This window comes from Centroberyx affinis, unplaced genomic scaffold (genome assembly GCF_046629955.1).
Source record: "Centroberyx affinis isolate AG114_WGS23_722 - 3 ecotype Tasmania unplaced genomic scaffold, CSIRO-AGI_Caff_v1 ptg003278l_1, whole genome shotgun sequence".
In the NCBI taxonomy this organism is placed as follows: Eukaryota; Metazoa; Chordata; class Actinopteri; order Beryciformes; family Berycidae; genus Centroberyx; species Centroberyx affinis.
The window spans coordinates 14,754-42,228 of record NW_027281295.1 but is presented as its reverse complement, the minus strand read 5'-3'; the positions used below and the strand labels follow the sequence as shown (position 1 = coordinate 42,228).

Below are 27,475 nucleotides of genomic sequence, written 5' to 3'. Positions count from 1 at the left end.
AGTACTTGAGTAAATGTACTTAGTTACTTTCCACCACTGCCCATCAATTCCTTGTATGTGCAAACTTGCTTAGCCAATAGTATTGTATATGTCAGACCTTGTATTTACCATCTCTCTTCACTCTTCCATAGCTCACCTTTGATATGTTTTATTTCTTTCTCATTTTTGGCCCATCTCCCCTCCATTACAAGCCATCCAAGTCTGTCGGAGGGCAACTTTTAGTAGATTAGTTGACGCATCCCACTTCCACGTTAGGTTTGATGTGTATCATCAGTATGTCATGTGCTCTGACACAAATACAGCTGAACATTTGCACACAGTTATACCTGCTCATGTTCAATTCCCATTGTCTCCAGCAGAATGAATTAGTGGTAAGACACAGTGGTTGGCACTCCCACTTCTTGAGCAAAGCAATTCTTTAAAGCAAATTAGTAAAGCAATCTTTATTACTTTGACCTGTTCCTAAAAACAAATTGCTCACAAACGTAGAAATCACACATAGTACAGAGTAAGATGAAGTAAAATATTGCAGAATAATTTGGTATAAAGTTTTACTAAAGGATCAAAGCCTACCACCGTCAATATCTGATAAGCTTGAATCTAGAGCAATTACTTATGTATAAAACGTCACATTATGTACAAATTACAAACGTTAACAGAAAAACATCAGAACAGACTTGACAACAAAAGCAGAAAACACTCCTCATCCCTTACAAAAATAAGGCTTTACAAATTAAGCCACATCCAGTGACCTGATTTGATTTAATAAATTAAAATACTAGAGGCAGCACTCAATAAGAAATTCATTCAACTGTTAACACACAGCAATGACTAGCCTACATGCATCTCCATTCACATTCGCTCATCGCACTGTACATACATTTTCACATTTTATGTCCTAAATGATATAAAAAGTAAAAATCGCCTACTAAAGCCCCAATAATTTTGCGCAATAATATGTTCCAATACATTGTTCTATAGCTATGTCATCATGAACCAGAGAATATGGTCAAAGCTGTTCATATGAGACCTATAGATGTGCACAAAATGTCAGCTTGTACACAATGTCAAGTTGTCAGTAAACAATTAGGGATCTCATATCAAAATGGGTAAGTATCAAGCATTCAAAAGTCGCATAGAAGATAAAGCACTGAAACAGAGCAGAGTAATGCTGATGGCACCCTCTCTCGTTGAGTTCAGTTCTAGCACCAGGTGGAGCCAGATCTACGGAAACATATTAGTACCGGTAGAGACTGTATTTGAATTGCAAAAAGTTGAAATTGTCCACTGTGGCAAATTGCGGTCAAAAGCTCTCTGATGTGGTTTCTGGTCTGTTGGCACAAATTTTTGATGAGTTACCAACCAAAAGGTGGGTAGTCAAAGTGCCAAATCGAGACAAGGACACTAACTTTATCTAACTAACTTTAAGTCCCCAGAGTGTGTCTCAGAGAGCTCAATCTGAATTGAGAAAACTGCATTTGAAATACAGTTATTTAAATTCAATAGCAAACACTTTCAATTTCAAGCCATTGCAGTCAATTCCAAATTGTGCCTTACAAATTACATTTTTGAATTAATGCATTTAAAAAAGCATTTTTTTGAATTCACTGGTTCAATAGCAAATTCAAATGTACGCAATTCAAATACGATATGCTGGCACTAATCTCTTTCCATACATATCAAACTACTCTTGAGCATAGACAGCTCTTCAAAAAGGCCATCTTCTATTTAAAACATTCATTAACTGTTTGAATGACATCATCCGTTATGAGGAAATGTGGAAAAAAAAAAAAAAAAACGTACTGGCAGCACAAAAAACAAGAAGAGATCAGTGGTTTTTGACATATGCAACTAATATAGTACATATGAGTTGTTAGAGGATACAATAACCATTACAGTAGTTCAGATTTTGAGAAATTAACATGAAAAAGATACTTATATAACATTCCAAAGATGTGGTCACTTAGACCGGTCTCTGACCAAAACTTGACTGCACTGAACAAATATGTCTGTACAATATATCTAAACATAAGTTAATATGCATTTTCCTATCATTTCCTATTTCTTGTACTTGTTTAGGCTTCAAAAGGCTACATATGATATATTATCCCAGGGGAATTTGTCACTGGACATTCATATTGATAATACAGTTGTAAAAAATAGTTAGATGGCAGTTACACATTCTGTAAAATTCTACATTCTCCACTCTACATTTAAACAAATATGAAAATAATCTTGCCCTGAAGCTTCTAATTCCTAGAGAGTTCATATTTTGAAGAACAAAACATTTTATCTTTGTAATCAAATTTCATAGTACATCAAATTCCGAGTACCAAAAATGTGTATTACTAATTGTAACTTTAAATCCGCTACATTCCCTTTATCGTGGATCACCTCATTTAAGTCGCTGGTTTCCAAGTTTCAAGTTTTCAACGCCAAATGAAAATACTGACACATAACGTTACGATACATTCTTACTTTTTGTCCCTTTAAAACTGCTGATTTCCAAAAAAAAAAAAAAGGCACGCACACTTTTGTTGCCACTTGTGCAATTCACACAAACATGCACGCGACTTCCTTTGTCCGTGTATCCGTCGACTCGGGGGGGGGGGGGGGTAGTAGTTCGCGTTAAGGTGTGCACTTGGACGTGATCAACTTCAGAGCGCCTCTGCTGTGGAGCGCCTTCAGTGTTTTGAACTCGAGCGGCATCCTGTGCGGCGCCGCGTTGGAGAAGTAGCGATACTTCAGCATGTCATAATAGTGGTACTTGACCAGGTTTCCGCGCGTGTCCCTCGGGAATGGCCAAAATCCATATAGGTGGATCTCGTCGCAGAAACGAGTAGCCAGCGTGTACATCAATAGTCCGGTGCTGGGTCTTTTTATATTGATTTTATTTGTCAGCCAGTATCTAGGGGGGGGGAAAAAAACAGATTGAGATTCTTAAATGCACGTCTTGGACAAAAATACTCGAAAATCTCCTCTAATTCAATCAAAAAACAGCTTGATGCTTAAAGAGTCACCTTCTATAGAGTTCTACAGAGTACGACAGGTGGTGACGTCACCTGGCACCAAAGACCAGCCAATAGCAGAAGGCCAGTTCAGTACCCTACTTTCCACCACTAGATGTCAGGCTTCCCCATAGACTTGGGTTTGGTTTAGTTACTCCCAGGCAGCTAAACCTCATTTAGACAATGACCCACTGGACTGCCAGTTTAACTAATGGTAATTCTGAAGGCTTTAATGTCACAGAATTCAAAATAAAAAACAAACTTCCAGTGAGGTCCTTAAATGAATGAAGAACAACTGACAGTTTTAAAATGTCAGTACACTTTGTTGAATGTCTGGTTCAGAATGTGACTGACTGTGCTGCATATAATACACGTCCTTTTTTTTGTAATTAAATGTTTTTATTTTTTGATGATGGTATTATGGCTGCAATTGTACCATATAATACATGTCCTTAACATGTTGTGTTTATGGGGGAAAGCGTGTTGGACCAAATCAATGCATAATTAATGATATGTGCTTTTGTGTTTATCATTTTCTGGATGAATGAGAGAAAAAGCCCTGGCACCTCTAAGAATGCGTGTACCTTCCCATCAATCGTTTTACTCATTTGTGCAATAAAGTGCAATAGATAGAAAAGCGATTTTGCTGCCGTTTTGCTTTTTTCATTTCAGTTGACACCACAAAAACAGAGATGTGCATTTTTCCTTTTTGCTTTTAGTTTGTCAATTCAGAAAAGAAGTTAAGTACTGCAGAGGTGTGAGCGGGACGGGCTCTGACTTCCGCACAGGACGGACCTCCATTTCAGAGTAAAAGCGTTGCCTGTTTTGCCGGTCTGAACTTGTCAGCCCATAGGCTTGAATAAGCTAAGTTACAAAGCTTTCTAACGTAGTGTAGCTAACGTTAGCCTAGAAAAGTAACAAGCTAGTGGTCGTTACATTACGGCCAGACGTCAAGGCAGCAAGCCAAGCACAACAAACTGGAATAGGTTAGGATGAAGACAACCATGGATTTTTAACCATCACTGAATAAACTCCATTGAAGCTTCGTGATCAGTGATGTCTTCAATTGTAGGACATAGGGCCGGATAATCATAAGGATTTTTTTTCGCTATCGATATATATGACATATGATATGGCTCACATAAGTAAAATCACGTTAAATAATCAAATTAATGTTCATCATATTGAACCGAATGGTAATGTTTGGTGTGATGTCAAACTAAACTGAAATTTTCACATAATATTCCTACCATACTTCATTTTGTCTGAGTTTCTAAATAAAATTTGCTTGTTCTCATCAGTTCAGACAGCAGAATTGTGCGTCTCGATATCCCAAAATCACCATATCATCACAATATAATCCCACTGAAAGAAGATAAACGATAATATTGAATTATCGTCCAGCCCTAGTAGGACATTTAAGATGAATTCCATTGGGTTGATGATATAGGGTCTGTAAATATAATATTATTTTCACTTTTCTGGAGGATGACATGGAAACCACAACTTAGCAAGTCAATGGGAGAAACCAGCGAACAGCAAGTTTAAACAGTAATGCATTGGACTAGACAGATTTTGTTTTACTCTTGGTTTATAGGTTACAGAATGTTATAGTGTTTGTTTGCAGAGATCTGCCAGTTAAAACACTGAGCCAGTGACTTGGCTTTGTGTGGTTGGACTATCCTTTTGTTATTTATAAGAAAAATGATCCCTGACATCCACATATATAGCTAATGTTCATAGTCCCTACAAATTAATAGGGTACATTTACTGAAGGCTGTGTCCACGGTACTGTGAGTCAGGCTATTTTTTTTTAAACTTGACTGTATTCTGGCATTAAAGAGTCACCAAGTGCATATTTGAAATCAGTAGTGGGGCACTCACTGATTGTATAGCTAAGAAGGGATAGAAACTGAGCAGGCCAACCTAAAAGTGAGTGTGCAGTATTCTCGTTAACCCACCACAGACCTGGGCCCGAACCTCACAGGAGCAGACTATAAGTCATAATCATCTACTACTTATTCATCTATATACCACCCCAAAAACTGTCCTCTGTGATGCCCGTCCTCTATGGCAGTGATTCTCAACCTTTTGCATATCAAGGACCCCTAATTTAGTCTGGGGGTCCGTGGCCCTAATGTGGACTAAATATATAGCCAGTATTTAAAATAATTATCTTTTATAACAACTAAATTGATTCACTATAAATAAAAACACATATAATTATATTGATTTGCATGTAAAATTGACTGAAATAAAGAAAATCAACACATAAGAAATCACTTAAATGCAAATAAAGGATGTGATTTAAAGCAGTGGTTCTCAACCTTTTTCATATCTAGGTTCATATCACCTAATTTAGTCCACATTAGGGCCACGGACCCCCATTTGATGAGATTTCATCTCTCAGACCCAAATCTGAGAATATTTTTTATTGTCAGATATGATTTTGCCCCGAATTCCATGACTGTCTGTACTGTAGGTAGAGAGATAACAGTGAAACTACGATCAAAACAGTTATTCTTCTACATTCTCTAATTGTGTTCACTTCTTGTAAATGAAATAATGGAGTGAAGTTTAACAATTCATAAATTTGCCCCCTGGAACCCCCTCGAGGACCCCTGGCGGTCCCCGGACCACACGTTGAGAACCACTGCTCTATGGAATACTCCTTCTCTTAAGGCTAGAAACAAAACTTTCCCAAAAAAAAAAAAAAAAAAAAATCATCAATACACCCAGATTGGAAAACCCCAGTGTGTACGTCCAGGTATGTGTGCTTCCAAACTCACCCTCTCACAGCATGGATGAGCCGCAGGGAGGGGTAGGCCGTCCGGACGGGCAGCTTCCGCTTCACGATCAGCTGGTTCACGCACTCCACGTGCTTCTCCCCGCCTTTGACCATGAAGGCGGGGATCCACAGGACGCTGTCGTTCAGCATCCGCAGCCGCTGGACCAGCCGCTCCGCGTCCGTCTGGTTCTTCAGGCCGCCGTAGGCCCGCTGGATGACCGACGGGTTCATGGTGGTGAAGTTGGACCTCAGGCCCACGTCGTTGGCGAACTGCACCAGGGGAGCCAGGTTACAGCTGAAAAGAAAGAGTGAAATATTTGACCGATCCATTAAACGAGCCTGGCAGGTTTAGGCACTTAAATAAACTAGAACTAACCGCCTCACGGTTGTATGCCTCCGCTAATAAACTTTGTTTTATCATTGCAAGGACAGTCTTTATTTATTGAACATATATAATTAATGTGATTATTAGGGCTGCAGCTAACGATTATTTTCATTGTCGATTATTTTCTCGATTAATCGATTAGTTGTTTGGTCTATAAAATGTGAGAAAATGGTGAAAAATGTGGATCAGTGTTTCCCAAAGCCCAAGATGACGTCCTCAAATGTCTTGTTTTGTCCACAACCCAAAGATATTCAGTTTACTGTCATAGAGGAGTAAAGAAACCAGAAAATATTCACATTTAAGAAGCTGGAATCAGAGAATTTTGACTTATTTTTCTTCAAAAATTACTCAAACCGATTACTCAAACCAATCGATTATCAAAATAGTTGTCGATTAATTTAATAGTTGACAACTAATCGATTAATCGTTGCAGCTCTAGTGATTATTAGGTCTGTAAAAGTAAGTGACAGCACTTCCACCGTTTTTGTAGAATGACCCAAGATCGTATTCTCAGCTACAGTGGTAAGCAAAACATTATGACGTCACAGTGAAGTTGACCTTTGAACTTCTGGATATAAAATGTCATCACTTCATCATTTTACCCTATTAGACATTTGTGTGATTTGTTCTTCTGTGGTACTGTGGCACGGTTATCAATCTTACAGCGCTGGCTAGACGATGTCAAACCATCTGTTTCAGGTTGGCTTTATAATGTTCTACAACTTCTCCCATTGACTTACACATGTTCTCCAAGGAGACATGGAGCCCTGTTATAAATTTTATTGGAGAGGACTATGCTGAAATCATATTGAAAGGTTTTCCACATGTTCATTAACATTTCATTGTTATTGTAGTTATAATACAGAGGATGATGATATATGTTTGTGTTGTTTTCTTGATTGATTGTTTGTATGGTTAGCTGTTGTCTAGCTCTAGTATTTGTCTTATGTGCCATTCTTTTTGAGGGTAACATTGAGTGTGTAATCTGTATAAACTGAAAATAAAATGTCTGAAAGAAAGAAAGACATTTGTGTGAAATTTTGTCATAATTAGTGTATGAATTCTTGAGTTATGGCCAAAAACTTTTTTTTTTGTGAGGTCACAGTGACCTTGACCTTTGACCACCAAATTCTAATCAGTTCATCCTTGAGTCCAAGTGGACGTTTGTGCCAAATGTGAAGAGATTCCCTCAAGGCGTTCCTGAGATATCGCGTTCATGACTCACCATCCAGCCTTACAGCTGCTACACGTTCTCACTGTCTCACTAACATTTTTCACAATTTGTCCATATCTCGTTGCTCAGCTTTCAAAATCTGGTGGAATCTTCTTACATCTGTCGGTTACGGTTTTTACATCTGTGGTTTCATCATCTCCAAGGCAAACATAAAGGGAGTTGTTTTGTCTCAGACAGGGAGAGAAATGTTACATCATACCCCACAGCCCGGGGTCGTTGTTACAACAGTTGGGGTAAAATGCAACATCCTTGGGAAATGCATGAACTGGATCCTAACCAAGTTATTTGAAATTAAATTCTTTGTTTGTTCTTGGTTTGTTCATGTTAACTGAACTCTGTGTGTGTGTGTGTGTGTGTGTGTGTGTGTGTGTGTGTGTGTGTGTGTTTTAACATTTACAACAAACACATGTTGGGTTAGTTAACATTACATGGGAAAGATTAATATTAACTCCTAACAAATGTAATAGATTTTTTGGCATCCTGATGGCTCAGTGGTCTAAGGCGCATACCATAATGATGTGTAATGTGATGTATTGTATTTGAATCCAGCCTAGGACCTTTGTCACATCATCCCCCTCTTTCTTCCTCCTTTCCCATCTCTCTCTCTCAACTGTACTATCTAATAAAGCAGAAATGCCATAAAAATAAAATTTATAACAATTGTAATGGATTTGTTGTGCACATATTACTCATTGTTCTTATAAATAAACTCACATTTTTAACATTTTAACAGAACTGTGTGCCTGTATGAGTGTATGAGTGTGTGTAAGTTAAGCATCAACAAAAAACAAATGGAATGCGCACATAGTAGGACGAACCATTTTGTGTGTATGTGTGTGTGTGTGCATGTATGTGTTAACTCTAGCAGCCATTATACAGCTAGCTAGTGTAGCCAATGGTTTAATATTAACATAAGCTTACCACATGATATTTACCTCCAAATTCTGCTGATTCTCTTAATCGAAGTTTGATAATTCTTACAGTAACACAGACTGTGCTATCCAAAAAATGACTTGGCTGTAAAAATGCCAGTTTTATTCACAACCTTTTTCATTTCTACATGTGGGTTTGGGACTGAAAGGAACATCTACACAGTTGATCACAGTATTTCTAGCTTGCTCCTGATTGGAGGAACTGAAAGCGTCTATCCAGTGTTAACACCGACCCCAATTTAGTAAAGCAAGTAAGTAAATCTTTATTTATATAGTCCTTTTTAAATTTAGGTTACAGTGCTCTAGACAAAAGAGACATCAAAAAGGCAGCAAGCAGTGCTCAGCACCACAGCAGCTTCACAGAGCACTGTATATGGCAATTTAAAATAGCACATACACACACTTTTTAAAACTCTCCACAGAATATGCTGAGCAGACAGATGATGGGATGGTATTCCAGAGCTTAGAGGCCTTAACTATAGATACACAATCAGTTTAGAATGAACGGTGGCTAGAAGCCTGTGGTCGGAGGACCTAAGTGACCTAGATGTACAGTTAGGAATCTAAAGGTCACAAATATATGAAGGCACTAGGTCATGTATATGTAATTAAAAGAATCTTAAAATCTATTCTGAATTTGAGGTAAGGGTAACCAATGCAGAGAGGCTAAAATGGGTGAAATGATCTCTACGATTAGTTTTGGATTGCATTTATTAGACAGTGTATAGTGAAGATAGGACAGGAGACACTGGGGAGAGAGAAGGGGATGACATGCGACAAATGTCCCAGGCCGGATTCGGACCACGGACGTTGCGGTTACACGGTACGTCCCTTAGACCACTGTGTCACCCGGACACCCAAGTTGACTGGATTTTTGATTCATTTCTTGGGTGGAAAAAAACAGGACTTGATCACAGAATTGACATGTGTATCGACTTTAACAAGCACAGGTCTTGCGCAGACCCACGGTGTGCCCTCTAGAGCAGTGATTCTCAACCTTTTTCATATCAAGGACCCTACTTTAGTCCACATTAGAGCCACGGACCCCCATTTGATGAGATTTTCTCCCTCGGACCCAAATCTGAGAATATTTTTATCATTAGATATGATTTTGTCCAGAATTCCATGACTATCTGTATTGTAGGCAGAGATAAGAGAGAAACTATGATCAAAACAATCATTCTTCTGCATTCTCTAATTGTGATAACTTCTTGTAAATGAAATAATGGTGAAGTTTAACAATTCATCAGTTTGCTGGGGACCCCCTCAAGGACCCCTGGTGGTCCCTGGACCCCACGTTGAGAACCACTGCTCTAGAGGCCATTCGATGAAGCACAGGCTTCATCAGGTTACTTAATGTAAGAGCCAAAGGGACCTAGCCAACGACCAGTCAGTCATTTTTGGGGATCAGGCTGTATAAAATGTACCTCAGTTGTACTAGAGTTACATTGTAGGAAATTGTGGACCTTCCAGTCTTATGGCCAAAGAGGCTACTTTGTCAAGTTCATCAGGTTTTTTTCCTCAAGAATATTTTTATCGAATTTTACACAAGTAAACAAAATATACACAGGAAGTTTGTAAAGTGCACAACAGATATGCCAAGTTTAAAGAGCACATCAGAAATGTCCACTGTAGGGCTGCAACTAACGATTATTTTCATAGTCGATTAATCTGTTGATTATTTTCTCGATTAATCAATTAGTTGTTTGGTCTATAAAATGTCAGAAAATGGTGAAAAATGTGGATCAGTGTTTCCCAAAGCCCAAGATGACGTCCTCAAATGTCTTGTTTTGTCCACAACCCAAAGATATTCAGTTTACTGTCATAGAGGAGGAAAGAAACCAGAAAATATTCACATTTAAGAAGCTGGAATCAGACTTATTTTTCTTAAAAAATTACTCAAACCGATTAATCAATTATCAAAATAGTTGGCGATTAATTTAATAGTTGACAACTAATCGATTAATCGTTGCAGCTCTTCTCGGCTGTGCAGAAAACATCCACGATAGAGGAGCACATCGTGCAATCTTGTCCCAATCACCCCTCACCCCCCCCCCCAAGCCCCATCTACAAGTAATACAGGAAGGTGCTGGAAGTCGGGTTTTATATTTAGAAAAGAAAGAAAGGAAATAAATAAACAAGTAAATGAATAAAAGAAGGGGGGGGGTTAAGAAACTGATAAACTTATACAGATTGTATTACTGACAGGAATCAGCAGAGAGACAAAAGACAAAAAGCAGAGTGAGGGAACAGGTCCTTAGTTTGACTGGAGGTTTTGAAAGTATTTCAGGAACGGTCCCCACACCTTTTGGAACTTTTTGTTTGAGTTACAAACTGAGTAGCGGATCTTTTCGAGATTTAGATAGAATATAACGTCCTTCAGCCACTGAGCTTGGGGCCAAAAGATTGATTGGAAAGTTCATCAGGTTTGATAGACACACAAAGCTGAGCGTCATCAGTGTAACAAATGCTAAGAAATGCAGCCTAAACTGCGTCATACGCAAAAGCAAAGCATATACAAAGATAATAAAATTGGCCCAAGGATAGACCCCTGAGATAACCCTGCAGATCAGTGGAGCATAAGAGGAGGCATAGTCCCTGACACAAACAGCAAACTCTCTGTCAGAGATAAGAGGAGAACCAGTTTAGGCCAGAACCGGAAAAATCAACCCATTTCCTCAACCTGTCGATCAAGATTTCCTAGGGGAAACTGGGTAAACACGAGAGGGAGGGAGCTCTGATGGTCTTAATCTTGTCCACCAAGAAAGATGGAAATGTTTCACAATCAGCAACTGAGGAGGCAGAGATGACATGGGGAGCATTAACAAGGCAATCAATGGTGCTGATTAGGAACTTGGGGCTATGCTTATTATCAGAAATTTGTTTGGCAAAATAAGCAGTTCCAGCATCTTTCATTTTTGGATTCAATGAAGACAGTAATTCTTTCTAGTGGAGACAGTGGATTTTCAGACGGGAACTTTCCCATCTATGTTCTGCCCTTCTATATTCTCTTCTAAGACGAGGGGGAACTGAGACATGCTGTGACTCAGCTCAGTGAAAATACATGAGAATTTAGAGGCAGACTGAAAATACATGAGAATTTAGAGGCAGACTGAAAATACATGAGAATTTAGAGGCAGACTGAAAATACATGAGAATTTAGAGGCAGACTGTTCATTGAATAAGCGAGAGCATATAGTACGCTTTTGAGAGGAGGCAGCTGATGGAGAAACTGGATCAAAGAGAATGCATTAGTGATCAGATATAAAATCCTCCATATTAAAAGGGTTGAGTGACAAGCCCAGGGTAAAGACAAGATCAAGGGTATGGCCCAGAATATGGGTGGATCAGATATACGTATGCTGCGCTACATTAAATGATTCAGTAATATTAAAAAATTCGAAGGCAAAGCTGTTTGAGGTGTCATCAATGTGAATATTAAAATCACCACACATGAGCACTTGATCATGTTTGACAGAGGAACAGAGGAAATAAAATCAGAGAACTCAGACAGAAACCTACCAATGGGTTTTGGGTGGGGGTGGGGTGGGGGGGGTGTGATACACAACAATGCAGCAAATTGGAATTACACAATCATTTTGAATACAAAATGATTGTATAGTAAGGACAAGAGAAATGAAATCATTCAAAATAAAAGTCTTGTTAGACAGGGATCTAACATTGAATAGAGCCAACTTGGTGTGATGCACAGTCAATTGGGAATACTTAGTTTGACAGAGAGCAGGTGTCAACATCAGGTTAGTAGGATTAGCAGCATAGGGGCTTTAGCACCAAGCTCTAGTCATAGCTGCCCGTCTATCACTTACACATACCTTAATGCCCTCGTTTTTACCAACCAAGGTTGTCTATCACTGACATGGACACGGGAACAGAGAGGCGGGGGATTCATAAAAACTGGATAAAGGAGGACAGCCCAAGCCTGGTAGGAGAAAGATTACTGAACATAGTGACACTGACAATGCTGGACGGGCTTAGACTATACAGGAATCAATTATTGCCAAGCACTAAAGTAGAGACTGTGTGGACTGTGGACCCTCAAAATGACGAATGGAATACTTCAAATTTGCCGACAACATCCATGCATCTAATCGTCTCGGGTGTAAATCGTGGGGGGGGGAGGGCCTCCTAGTCTGTTTGCCGCCCTGAACCAGGGTCCACTGCTCTGGGGCAAGGAGAGATGATTAGGCTTGGCTCCAAGGAGTCTTAGGCTTGGCTCCAAGGAGTCTTAGGCTTGGCTCCAAGGAGTCTTAGGCTTGGCTCCAGGCTTTGTCCAAGGATCATCCACATCAGCTGGCACGTAACTGGGTAAAATCGAAGACTTCCCACAGGCAGCAGTCGAGCCCAGCCAGGGGATGATGGTGGTATCCCAAGTCATCGGCACCAGATGCTGCCACAGCAAAGGAGTCTGTACACTGTTCACCTTCTCTTATGTGGTGGAGCGTGCTAATCCCACCTTCCACTTCTGACACCCCGCCGATAGTTAATTGTGGGCATGACTGGCCGACTCTTTAGGCTCATAGGCAGAACTTACAGACAGGTGGCCAGGGGCGTAATGCAAACTAACTAGAAATAACCGCCTCGCGGTTGTATGCCTCCGCCAATAAACTTTGTTTTATCATTGCAAGGACAGTCTTTATTTATTGAACATCAATAATTAATGTGATTATTAGGTCAACTTAAAAGGATTTTGGTGTCTGCAAAGGTAAGTGACAGCACTTCCACCGTTTTTGTAGAATGACCCAAGATCGTTTTCTCAGCTACAGTGGTAAGCAAAACATTATGACGTCACAGTGAAGTTGACCTTTGAACTTTTGGATATAAAATGTCATCACTTCATCATTTTATCCTAGTAGACATTTGTGTGAAATTTTGTCATAATTAGCGTATGAATTCTTGAGTTATGGCCAAAAACGTCTTTTGTGAGATCACAGTGACCTTTGACCTTTGACCACCAAATTCTAATCAGCTCATCCTTGAGTCCAAGTGGACGTTTGTGCCAAATTTGAAGAAATTCCCTCAAGGTGTTCCTGAGATATCGCGTTCATGAGAATGGGACGGACGGACGGACAACCCGAAAACATAATGCCTCCGGCCACGGCTAAAAAACAGGGGGGGGGGGCACAAAAAGAGTGCGGGGTCCTAGGGTCCTCATCTAGAAACTTTTTAAAAAGGTAGAGAGAGAGTGAGGTACATGGAGAGGTAGAGTGAGAGGTGTAGAGAGAGAAAGAGAGGGTTAGAGGGAGGTAAATACAGAGGCGGAGAGAGCTATAGAGACAGGTGGGCCTAGAGAGTGAGAGAATGGAAAGAGACTAAAATAGAGGGAAAGAAAGAAAAGAGAGGGAGAGAGGTGCTATATAAATATGTTCTTCACTTACTTAAAAGATCTAATGTTGGTGAGTCCAGTTTTCTCTGGCATTTACTCATGCCTGAAATCACTGGACAGAGCCACGAGGAGGAGTCTGCCTCATGTGTTGATCATATATAGTATGTCATTTAAATCACTTCTTCAAGTTATTGTTAATAGAATGGTAAACTTGTTGCCTTTGGCGACCCCTTGAGTTCCTTAGTGGTAATATTTTCCAGTTATCGCTGAAAGATATTCAGTAATGTTCACTCGCCCAGTGTTTGTACCACAATGTGTGTTTGTAACTAATGTGCTAATCTCTGTGTGACAAAAGATATTTTTGCTGATTAATATTTCAGTTACAACTAGATGGAGCAGCAAAGCAGTTACTCTGCCATCATTCAAGCTGTTCTCAAATTAATTTGACAATGATATATTGAGGTTAATATTCTACATGTAGGGGGTCAAAAATTATATTTTTATAGATTTGCTTTCATGCGATGTCTTTTATTTATTCCTATTGTTTTATCCTCAATTGTCTTTTTATCTTGAAGTGTCTTTTGTCTTCTCTTTTGTGGAGTTTCTTTGCTTTTACTTGACTATTAAAGCACTTTGTAAATTCTAGTTATACAAATGAAGTAAATTATTATCATCATCTGTCTGACATTTGTTAAGATTATGACACTTAATATTGCTTGCTTTTCATCAAGGAAGGCAGTTACTTGCTTACAAATGCTTAATCAAGTTAGTTCCAGAGAACTGAAACAGATGCATTAGTAGACAAGAGGGCAATCGAGTAAGCAGTGTAACTGAGGGAAACTGCAGGGAACCACACTGTACGACTGTTTTTGCACGATCAGAATTCTATAAATTCTATAAAGGGTACCAAAACTCTGGAATAAACTACCAACTAAAATAAAACTAATTAAGGATATTAAAATTAACTCAAAAGTCAATGGGCTGTAATCTAATCAAGTTTGTACTCACTTGTCTTGCCAATCTTTATATTGTCATATGTAATATTAAGATTGACTGATTACGGTGTAAAACAACCAGTTGGTTGCATTGTGCACTTCTGAGTCTCTTGTTTGTTGCGTCGTGTGGTGTTACGTGTGTACAATTACAATTAAAGTTATTCAAATTTAAAGAGTAACTAAACTCCAAACCCAAAACTTTGGTGAAGCCTGACACCTAGTGGTAAAAAGTAGGGTACTGCACTGCTCATCTGTTATTGGCTGGTCTTTGTGCCAGGTGATGTCACCACCTGTTGTACTCTATAGAAGGTGACATCACCTGGCACAAACACCAGCCAATAGCACACGGTAGAGCTGCAATGATTAATCGATTAGTTGTCAACTATGAAATAAATTGCCAACTATTTTGATAATCGATTAATCGGTTTGAGTAATTTTTGAAGAAAAATAAGTCAAAATTCTCTGATTCCAGCTTCTTAAATGTGAATATTTTCTGGTTTCTTTACTCCTCTATGACAGTAAACTGAATATCTTTGGGTTGTGGACAAAACAAGACATTTGAGGATGTCATCTTGGGCTTTGGGAAACACTGATCCACATTTTTCACCATTTTATGACATTTTATAGACCAAACAACTAATCGATTAATCGAGAAAATAATCAACAGATTCATCGACAATGAAAATAATCGTTAGTTGCAGCCCTAGCACACAGCCAGTGCAGTACCCTACTTTTCACCGTTAGGTGTCAGTCTTCACTAAAGATTTGGGTTTAGTTACTCTTTAAATTAAGTTCTTCCCACGGCTGAAAACAGCGGCGGCTGAAGCGAAGAGGTACTCACCGTATGACAAAATCATGGCTGTCGATTTCCTTCCCACAGCCGCTGTTCAGCAGCACGCCAGAGTTCCCCACCACAGCGCACGTCTTGAAGCGCCTGTTCTTGAGCGGCGACACGTCCGGCAGCAGGCTGTGCAGCGTCTGCGACACGTTGAACGTCCGGCGTCTGTCCAGCACGTAGTGGATGGTGTCCCCGGGCTTGAAGCTGCTCTTCAGCACGGAGATGTCCCGCTCAGCGTCCAGGAAGCGAAGGATGTCCTTCCTTTTCGCGGGCAAGAACACAACAGCAGAGAATGTGGCTAATTGCGATTGCAGTCACAGTTCTAACTAAGGTTGCGGCCTAAGCAGCGCTATACCTGTAAATGTATAGATTCAACTCATGAAGAACATCTATTAGGGCTGAACAATTAATCGAAATTTTATCAAAATCGCAATATGGCCTACTGCAATTTTTCAAATCGCAGGAGGCGCAATATTTGTTAAAGGTGAAATGTGTCAAAATAGCATTTTAAATGAAATATTGTGGTGTTGCAGAGATGTCCTGGCCTACACATCATATTCTACAGACTTAAGAAAACATCTTTGTTTGGTACAGATCCCCGCAAGAATCACACCATAATCATTTAATACGTTTTTCAATGAAAATGAGAATAATGATGTAAAAATGATCATTCCCTCTAATATCGCAAATCATATCGCAATTGCAATATCAGTCAAAATAATCGCAATTAGATATTTTTTCAAAATCGTTCAGCCCTAAGGTCTATCACTGAAAATGGAATATACTTAAATAATTAAGGAGTCCGTGGTCAGAATTAGGGGAATTATGTACAATATGCACAACCTTTTTAAGCTGACATAAATCTAGTACGCATCATAGTAGGTAGTATCAAACTGATGGAAGTTACATGATCTTTTATGGGGAAAAGAACATATATTAATGCTTTTCTTAAAGAATAATTGATTGATGTTCATATTTGTAGTTGTTTATCTTACGATGACCACTGACTAGAGGTCATAGTTTACCCTCCTTTTAATTTATCAATAAATCACTGGGTAATAATCACTCTGTATGATTCAATTGATACACAGGCTATCTAACACTCCCTCTGAACAAAAAAATAAAGATGAGTAAATTGAATCATAGGGAAGATTATGCCCTAGCACAAATATTGTTGTTCTGTTTCTCTCATGACAAAATTTCAGTTATAACCTGTTCTAACGTACAGTACATTTTGATGAAATATTGCCTTTGAAATTCCATTCAGCAATAATCATCAGGTCTAAAGTGTTTTTAAAGACCTCTATGAAGGTGATACTTTCCACAGCTTTACTTCACTTTCTAAGAAGTTCAATCTACCTCCTTCTAACTTGTTTAGATATTTTCAACGCTGACACTTTGTTAAAAAAAAAAACGTAATCTTCTAATCTGCACGGGAGAGACTTCTTACATTATCTCCAACTCATAAAGGGCTTATTTCAGATATATTTTCTAATATGATGCTTTTAACTAATGATAAAATACACAAAACCAAATCCAAATAGGAAGAGGAGTTGGGAGAAGAGTTGGCCGAGTATGGATGGGACGGAGCTTTAGACAGGATCAACTCATCTACTTTGATTTCACGGCTGGGTTTAATTCAGATGGAAGTAGTCCATGGGGTGCTCTAGTGCAGTGGTTCTCAACGTGGGGTTCGGGGACCACCAGGGGTCCTTGAGGGGGCTCCAGAGGGTTCCCAGCAAATTGATGACTTGTTAAACTTCACCATTATTTAATTTACAAGAAGTTAACACAATTAGCCAATGTAGAAGACTATCTAACAATATCAATATTCTCAGATTTGGGTCAGAGAGACAAAATCTCATTAAAATGGGGGTCTGTGGCTCTAATGTGGACTAAATGAGGGTCCTTGATATGAAAAAAGGAAAAAAGGTTGAGAATCACTGCTCTAGTAAATCCAGATTGTCTGAAATATACCTTGGATGCGACCCAAAATGTGAGCGTTGCGGTGGCCCTCAAGCAGGCCTCACTCACATGTACTGGTCCTGTCCAGGACTTCATTAGCCTGGTTCCAGACTCCTGAATCGCGTCCCGCCCATTTTGTCGAGCGATTCAGACCCCCCGTCCCAATTCGGCCCCTAAACACTCGGCTTTATTGTCCACCGCAGTGGAAGTTTGTCTTTGGCTTCACTGGTTGGGTGAAATGTGACACTAATAATATAGCTCTAAATGAAATGGCTACAATTCAAAGTACTGTAGGCTAATATTTAATTATAAGAAATAGTTTAAATAAAATAGAGGTGCATTTTGTTTGAAAACCATTATGTTTGACAACTACGAAATTATAAAAAGGAAAATATGGTTAAACCAATCGGAAAACATAAAAACAATATGTAATATATTATGCAAAACAGCATACTTACTTAACAGACATTTTACAATTTCACCGTTCATTTATATTTGGCTGATTATTCATATTTTTTTTTCAATGATTTCATTTATTTATCTAGTCACGCCGATCGGGCTCTGAAGCAAACACACTGACGAGGTTGAGAAAAGGCGAAGTTGCTCAATCTCTGTTATGCACCGATGATGTCATGACCAACTATGGCAACAGCTGGCTGGTGGCGTGCCATGTCAATAGGAAGCAACGATAGAGGGAAGTGTGTGTGTCCCAGAGCCGCTGCTGGAAGTCCTCCATCCCCCCTGGCTTCGGTTCCTCCTGTGAGTGACCCAATCCAGCACTCTAACACGGGCTTACGTTTTGAAAAGATGGACCTGCGTCGGTTATTTCTTTACTGCTGTTCTTTCTGATGAAGCAACAGTTACCCCCTTTACACCTTGCATTAAAATGCGTTTCGGGTGATCGGATTGCAATCGGATAGTGCTTGACCACATGAAAGTACAGGTGTAAATCTCAATGTGGACACTGGAGACACATGTTAATACCAGGTGTAAATGTAATCAGGTTAAATCACATCTAGATACAATCTGGATACGAGACGCATTTTAATGCAAGGTGTAAAGGGGGCCAGTTTTATCAAAACGTACGACTCCATAAGTGTCAGAAAAAGACGTTTTGTTTTGTTTTGCCCCCGCCATGATTGGCTCCGTTTGTCATTTTCACCGCTGTAAACCGAAACTGGCCGGAGAGGAGGAGTCAGGACTTCATATAAAAACGCGCTGCACCGCCCACATCGAGCCCGAGCGCCCCGGGGTTAATAACAAGCACATCCATTCCAATCCTCCCGGAAAAAAAGGGGTAACGTAATTGACGTGAATTTACTGATGGTGTTCATGTTTTAAGGTATTAATTTATACATTAGTAGTCATCTTTATAAACTATTAAATAATGTATGAATTAATACCTTAGTTAACATGAACACCATTAGTAAATTACACATTAGTTAACTGTTAATTAAGGGTTAGTTAATGCTTATTAAGCATTAACTAACCCTTACTAAGCATTAAGTCTAGCAAGACCATTTTTCATAAGTTTAGAAAAAAATCTAACTTGCACTCAAAGGGACCAACAACAGTTTTTTCCAGGTATGGCAACCACTTGTTGATTATTTCAATAATCTCCCTAACATTTCTCCAGAGTGAGTACTCTGATAACCAGGCCTGCTCCCTACATCTAGTTTTAATACTCATTCAGTTAGACACAACTTTTTCACTCATTTCTGTCTTTTTTTTTTGTCTCGCTCGTTTATTTTAACCATGACTTCATCTCCGTCTTGCAGCCATTCAAAACATTAGAGGTGCCGAGCGGCAGTGAGACGGCGCCGGGCGTTTTGAGGAAGAAGGAGAAAGAGGAAGAGGAACGAGAAACAGAAGCTCTCATTTGCATGCAGATTCCGTCAGGTCTATTACAAGCCATTTTTATGACCTTTTCCTGTCACTCTGAACCCAACTGGTTACACACGTTAAGGCTGCACAGTAGGCTTCTCGGTGGTTTGCATCAATGACGCGCAACCATGCCTGAAAAACTTTCACTTCCTGTTACTTTTTGTGGAAATTTGCATTTTCGCATTAAGTGAAGAGGTAACATATCACACTGCACACTGTTGTGGGTGTTTAAAACAACCCACAGATTTACAGAACTAGATGGAATCAATAGCTAGGTGTTGGCCCTAATATATGGTATAGAACAAGGGACCGTGTGTACTGGTAAAACATGCCAATACAAATAACTGTACAAGAGCGTACTCACCTTATCATGAGAACTGCTGATGAGTTGACCCTCCATACTCCTGGGAGAAAAGCTCCCGGTCCTGAGGCTTTCTCAGAGAGATTACCCATCAGCCTTGAGGCGCTGCGTTTCTCATCGCTACAAAAGAGATGGAAAACAGTCATCGAGTGCTACAGAATATGCATGGGTAAGCATCCCCTCAACCTAGGCCAATTATATTTGGTTCTAATGTGATGTGAATAATGGAAATCCTTGCTGTACTCATTAAAGAGTAACTAAACCCCACACCCAAATGCCTGATACCAAAGTAGGTTACTGCACTGGCCATCTGCTATTGGCTGGTCTTTTGTGCCAGGTGATGTCACCACCTGTTGTACTCTATAGAAGGTGACATCACCTGGCACAAAGACCAGCCAATAGCAGAAGGCCAGTTCAGTACCCTACTTTTCACCAATAGGTGTCAGGCTTCACCACAGATTCGGATTCGGGGTTTAGTTACTCTTTAAACGCAAGTTGCTACAATTAAATAAGCACCTAAACAACTGGATATGTGAATCTAAACAGTCCTGTCATCACTGAAGACTCTGCAGTATTACCTGTAGCGAGAGAAAAACAGCTCGGGGCTTGCTATTGCTTTTTCAGGCTTTACACTTTATTATAGCGTCTTTGTTTTCCTGGTTTAGGTTACACCAACAGTTTTCTCATGTCATGCTCTGTTGATTATATGATGGTGATTCAACTATTTCTTTTTGTAGGAGGAACCTGCTGGAGAGAAGGGCCCATTAGCTTACAGCTTTCTGAATAGTTCCAGTTAAATGAGGACATTCATAGCTTTCGAACACACCAGGGGAGTAAAGCGTAGGCGTTAAGTATGTTTTCGCTTTTGGGGGGGGGGGGGGATGTAGGCTTCGGGCCTTTCCCTGCCCCGACATGCCACAGTGAAGACCCAACAGTTCAGAGGATTCATTAGAAACTGTTGTTAGTAACCTTGTGATAGGTTTCATTTCATCTGCCACGCTCAAGTCAACAAGTGATCGCTGATGACAGGAAATGATTCATTTTGTTTTGCCAAAAATCACTTCCAGAGACGTGCTTCAACAGATGTGCAATGCGCAAAAGGAAATACCCTATTGTCAGAACTTCAAGTATTCACACGCAACACACAACCACATCAAGTCACATCCTATTTGTTGTGCTCCGCACCTTTCTTTGCTGCGTTAACTGCCTTGTCTGAAAGACGTTAAGCCATTCAAACTGAAGAAAACATAAGATATGAATAAAACATGCAGTTAGTATCAGTTTGATGTCAAGCCTTGTTGAAGCAGACACGGCTGAGTTAAAAATAACGTTGTCAGATGAGCTGTCAGATGCATTTGTGGTGACTAAAGAACATGTTCCTGTTCTGTTTGGTCACCGCCCCTTAGTGTATGAAAGTCTGGCAATAGACCACCAGACTGTGAACACACCACACAGTCTGGCGGTCGACTGCCTGATAGCTGAACAACACAAACCAACACACACATTTTGAATACGCACCAGGAAACAATATTCAGCTTCAAGGTTTTTGATTTTGCAAAAAGAGACTAGACTTTTTTTTTTTTTTTAATAAGATCATTTTCCGCAGTTCTAGTTACATTTCTGTTTTTGTTTTACTGATTCAAATGGAGAAATTCCCGTGGGACACTTTCCGTGTATGAACAGTAACCAGAAAAATAGTCCGCCCTTCAATTATTAACTAGTCTTTAATCTAAACACACAAATTTTAGACCATACCTGGTCTCTGTGTACACAGGGGCATGCTCAGATCAGTATTTAAACTGATACTTGGCATTTTGCAAACACACAACCCATAGACAAACCTTTCCCTGACTTAACCTAAATCAGTGGTTCTCAAAGTAGGGTCCAGGGACCCCCCAGGCCTCCTTGAGGGGGGCTGCAGAGGGTCCCCGGGCAAAATCAGAAACAGTTTAATTTCACTTTAACTGACTAGAAATGATCCCAATTAGAGAATGTATGGGATGACTATTTAGATCAGTGGTTCTCAACGTGGGGTCTGGGGACCACCAGAGGTCCTTGAGGGGGTTCCAGGGGGTCCCCAGCAAAATGATGAATTGTTAAACTTCAGCATCATTTCATTTACAAGAAGTGAACACAATTAGAGAATGTAGAAGAATGACTGTTTGGATCATAGTTTCACTGTTATCTCTCTACCTACAATACAGATAGTCATGGAGTTCTGGACAAAATAATATCTAACAAAAAAAATATTTTCAGAGACAAAATCTCATCAAATGGGGGTCTGTGGCTCTAATGTGGACTACATTACGGGTCCTTGATATGAAAAAGGTTGAGAATCACTGATTTAGATTATAGGCTCTCACTCCCACTCTCATCTCCCCACATAAAGAGTAGACAGTTCCACAATTCGATCAACAACTAAAATGTTGCCATATGGGTCCCTGGGACTAAATGTAATCACACGGGGGTCTAACATGGCTCTATTTGGCGGTCCGGTACATGAAAACGTTTGCAAAACCCTGACCTATATGAACAGCATTTTGACACGCTGTGGTTGCCGGGTTGCAGCTGCAGGCTGCTGGACGGGTTAAACTCTGGAGCCCCAGTTTGCATGGCTGAGGACTGCCGAAGGAGACCAGTATAGTGTTATATCAGGAAAGGACAGAAACCTGAAAACCTCCCTGCATAGACACTCAGTCCTTACCGCCTCGGACTAACGTTATATTACGCTAAAAAGGGAGAATGGCTAATACAGGGAGAGTGTGAGTAGGCTAAGTAATCATGGTGCCATTTCCAACGCCGACCCAAACAAAGGAACACAATAGCACCCGATAACTACAAGGACTGGAGCCAAAGCAACACTGCGCAACGTTCCTCAGCCAGTAAACCCGACAGTGTAACGTGGTGTTTTAACGGCAGGTATGGTGGAGTATTAAAGCAGAACAGCTGGCCTGGTTGTCTGCTGTAGTCTACCTGGCAGATACTAGCTCTAACAGCCGCCAAAAAACGTGTCATACCCACTGAGTTGAGCTTCCTGGTGTTCACTTCTAGTTATTTCTTTCGTCTTGTAGAATATCAGGAGGATCCCAATAGTGCAAATAGTCCACTGTTTCCTTGTCACGCGCATCTCGCAGTACAAACCACGGCAGTAGGTGTCCAGTGTATGATTCCCCGTACTATCCGGATCTGTTACTGTTAGAAAGCGGCTGCCAGTCCCGGTGTGTTACCGTCATTTTACCAAGCAGATGCTCCACACGCCGTGCCCTTCCTCTGAAACCTGCTGTGTGACTGAAAACATCGCGGTCCTATCAGTTCACTACTAGTCTGGACATGCAAATGTTGGCCTGCCAGACACCAATGGTTACACGGAGGGGCGTATACCACCCCGGAGAAGTTGTGTTGGATATGAATCCGCTGAGCACGAGACGTTATTTCAACGTCCTATAGCTCGCATTTAGCCAGGGGTTAAATAGGGCCGGTGTATCTGGAACAGCGGAGAAAAAAAGGTTTTACCCGTGTAAATGTGGGCTAACTCTACGAACAGTAGCCTAAGCCCCTGAAGTAACTTTACATTTTCATTCATTTACATTAATTCACCCCTTAATTCATGCAAAATCCCCTTAAAATGAATTAAGGGAGTTATAATGGAGGAGATACCATTGAAACCCCCATAAACACCCCCATAATCTTGACTCCTTACTTTCTAATTTAATGAAAAATTCAGAGCGACAGGAACTTTCCATGAATTTCCACTTAAACCATGCATTAATAGTGTTTCTGTTAATTACGGAAGCCGAGAACGGCCATGCTTGCAATCATGTTTTTAATGCCGTTATCCCGAGATCACAAGTTAATTATTTCGTTATCTCGAGATAACAAAGCTTGTTTTCTCGAGATAACAGGTTAATTTATCTCGTTATCTCGAGAAATCAAAAGGCCGATTTCTCGAGATAACGAGATAATTTATCACGAGAAAACGACTGTTGTTTTCTCGAGATCACGGGGTAATTATGGAGACCTCGAAAATGAGTGTCTGGTTCATTTGATCACACCTGATTTCAGCCTTCAAGATCACTGTCATGACTGTCGGGGAGGATTCATAACTGAACAGGAAGTCAAGGCATAAATGTGTAGTTTTGTTTGCTGCAGTTACGTTGTCAGTTGTCAAGACGCCATCTATGCATGCTGGCATGGCACTCCTGATCTCTGATAAAAATTATAAGAGGAAACGACATTTTGTTTTCTCATGATAATGGGTTGATTATCTCGTTATCTCGAGATAACAAAGCTCGTTTTCTCGAGATAGCGAGATAATGAACTCGTGATCTTGAGATAACAGCATTAAAAAAAATAGCACGGCCGTTCTTGGCTTCCGTAGGTTAATCAACCCATAAATAAATCCCTTATAACCCATGATACTAACCTTACTTTATTAAAGCTATTTTGCTTTTAATGGATAATTCATGTTTATGTAGCTAATGGAGAAATTAAGGACATTTCAGGGATAAAATTAGGCTAAGGGGTTTGGTTTGGTAGTGTAAAGTGATTTCTCTATGGCCTGCCAGTCTTTCCCCTATATCTACATTATACCATGACCTACCATGGCAAAAATATTTTCAAAAATTTCCGCAAGCGGCAGTTGACGGGGTCCAAAGAAATTGCACCAGTCGGACAGAGGACACATCTTGTTGGGCCGTTATGCAAAAATGTTCTGTGCAAAGTTTAAAATGAATTGGACTAAGGGCCAATGGTTATTGCAGTTTAGACCTTATAAGATTTCTATAGCGCCACCTATTGGCGAAATGCCACAAAATTTTGCATTTTAACTGAGATTCCCTACCTACACATGTGCACCAAATTTGGTTATGATAGCACCAAAAATCTAGTATGGAAATGGACAGCAATATGTGCGTTGGACTTATGTGAGTTTGACCCAGGGAATCCAATTTTGTTTCTACGACTTATGGTTCAAAAGTTATAGGCAAAACGTAAAGTTGCTTGTTATAGCGGCAGACTTCGGTGCTTGGAACTAGAAGGGAGAGAGCAGACCTCCACCAAGGTTCGTGCTATTATTGCTTGTTCGTGAGTCGGATCTAGATCCGCTCCAAAATTTAATGGGTTCTTCCTTGGCCCATGCTACACCCTTCCACCAAGTTTCATGAAAATCGGGCCAGTAGTTTTTCCGTAATCCTGCTAACTGACAAACAAACAAACAAACAAACAAACAAACAAACGGCACCGAAAACATAACCTCCTTGGCGGAGGTAATAATAGTAAATAATACTAACAATACCAGTGGCGGCCGGTAATTGGCTGACTAGTACATGGGGCGGGACTATGGCTCTCGTTGATTGACAAAACATAAACAATAATACAAACTACTGCTAGGCCTGCACGTCATATTTCTTTATTGCTGATATAATTACTATAGGAAAACTCTCAACATAACATATATTTTAAATAAATGATGGAGGCAATAGGCAGTATACAAAATCAATGGAAGCACATCCACAAGTGCGAGTGGGCTGCCGCCAAACCAACTAGCAATCTAACCAAGGGCTGGGCAGTTTTTACAAAATAAAAAAAAAAAGTGGCTATAGGGAGCAGGTAGCCAGCACATTTCAAACACCATCTATTATATCAATCAATGACTCAATCAACATAAATCTTATATTTTTACAATCAACAAAAATACATTTGTATATCAAAATATTTTAAATAAATGATGGCAGCAATAGGCTACAAAATCAATAAAGGCAGCACATATCAAGTTCCAGTAGGCTGCCGCCACTAAAACAATGTAACCAAGCACTGTGGGCCGACGGTGTAGGCTTACACACTACAAAAGTGGCTAGAGGGCAGGTAGCCAGCACATTTCAGTAAAGTCACTTACACCACCAGTGTAGGTGGTGAGATAATGCTTTATGTCTGGGACCCCTACTTGTAAAGAAACTTTGCCCTCCTATTTTTAAGTCCAGCAAATTTTAGCCAGTCCTTTGCCGTAGTGTTCCGGAGAAATGTTTTCACTTCAGTGTGGAGAAGCACTTGCCTGGGTCCAGACCTTTGACTCCGCCCACTCCAAAACAAGGAGGAGTAATAACAACAATGGCGACCGCTATAGACAAGATAGACGCTGCTATCGAGGCTGTTCTAAATCGATTAAAAGTACCAGTAGTTTTAAAGGCATTTATTCAAAGGGGAGATGTTTTTTTGCATCAGTCTCGACTTAAAATGACGTTAGATTCAGGTGGATACGTTGGTCTCTAGTGATTGGTTAGGGAAAATCCAATCCCCCTCCCCCACGGAAATCGGTTAGAGTGGAGGCAATGTCAGACTGAAGATGGAAATGGAGTGTAACGAGTTGACAATTCTGTCTGATATCAGGCAAGAGAAGCACCCCTCTGACTCCAATGTGGTCATGGGTATAGTAATGACAACCCTGAGGAGCTTCACGGTCTCTGTAAACCCCTCCGGTAGGTTGTTGTCCAGGCCGAATTTCAACAGAGAGACTGCAGTAATACAGTTCTTAAACCCAGGGGTTGTCGTAAATCAGCTCCGTTTGCAACCGGGACTTGTTAAGCAAGGTTATTATCGTTAACGAAAACTAACAAAATAACGAAAACTAGGTGTGAAAAAACATTTTCGTTAACTGAAATAAAAATAAAAACGAGGCTTTGCAAAAAAAACGATAGCTAACTGAAACTGTATTGTGTGTTTACAAATCTAACTAAAATAAACTAAAATTATAGAGAAAATGTCTTTAGTTTTCGTCTTTGTCAATTTATTTCATACATAAGCCTAGTATTAGAATTTTTGAATCTCGCTCCTGACAAATACCCCATATTACAAACAAAGACTAAAACTAACACGGAAACTAATAAAAAACGAAACTAAAACTAAGCATTTTCAAAAAATAAAAACTAAACTAGCAAACCCGCTTTAAAAACGAATTAAAACTAAACTGAAATTGAAAACAAAAAGTCAAAACGAAATAAAAATAAAAACTAACGAAAAAAGCAAAACTATAATAACCTTGTTGTTAAGCATGGGAAAATTTTCTGCCATAGCGGTCAATGTGGTCGTGGGGAAGGCCTTGGCATGGTCCTCAAAGAAGTCACTCTGTAGCAAGGGTATAGCTCAGTTCTCACCATTGGCAGCAATGTTAAAAGGCCAACTTTGTGTCGCCCATAATTTTGTCTGTGATCACTTATTTTGTGTTTCAATATAATGTATAACACAATACAGGTGTTGTCACTGATCTCTTTCTGTTTCTGTTGTCAGACGACTGCAAAACTATATAAAAAATAAGTCATTTGATCGAAGGTCACAATGCTAACAGTACAGAAATTACCGTTAGCCTTGGTTAGCCAGTTAGCATTTTGTGAGCCTCGGTCACAGTTAGCTTGCGCTGTGGTCTGACAACAGAAACAGAAAGATATGTCAGTCGCAACACCTGTATTGTGTTATACATTATGTCACATAGGCTTAAGTGGACAACTGTGGACTATAGGTTAATTACATAGGAGCATATCAAAATTAGACCATTTTGATCCAATATAGGCTATCACAACAGGGCATATCATATGGTATCATTTTCCTCTATGCTGCAATAAAATAAAAGCCAATGTTCCATGTTTTTCGATTAATCTACCTCATAAACCTACAGAGCCCCTCTGGGGTCACATGGTAGAAAAAAAATCTCGATGTGTAAATCCGTGCGAACGGATTTGTAAACTGTGCG

The 27,475-nt window shown here is 39.9% G+C and overlaps 1 protein-coding gene across 2 annotated transcripts; it reads right to left on the bottom strand.

Moving 5' to 3' along the window:
* Nucleotides 1-459: 459 nt before the first annotated feature.
* st8sia4 (ST8 alpha-N-acetyl-neuraminide alpha-2,8-sialyltransferase 4) lies at nt 460-23,037 on the bottom strand. 2 transcript variants are annotated; one of them, XM_071538467.1, is made up of 5 exons: nt 22,743-23,037; nt 19,738-19,839; nt 15,528-15,785; nt 5,798-6,091; nt 460-2,908 (listed from the first exon to the last, which is right to left on the bottom strand). In XM_071538467.1, exons 1-5 carry the CDS (start codon nt 22,859-22,861, stop codon nt 2,629-2,631), a joined length of 1,053 nt encoding a protein of 350 aa, XP_071394568.1. In that variant the 5' UTR covers nt 22,862-23,037; the 3' UTR covers nt 460-2,628. The 2 variants fall into 2 exon arrangements, with proteins under 2 accessions (XP_071394568.1, XP_071394567.1); XM_071538466.1 differs by having other exon boundaries at nt 19,738-19,854; nt 22,752-23,037.
* Between the last annotated feature and the right edge of the window lie 4,438 nt (nt 23,038-27,475).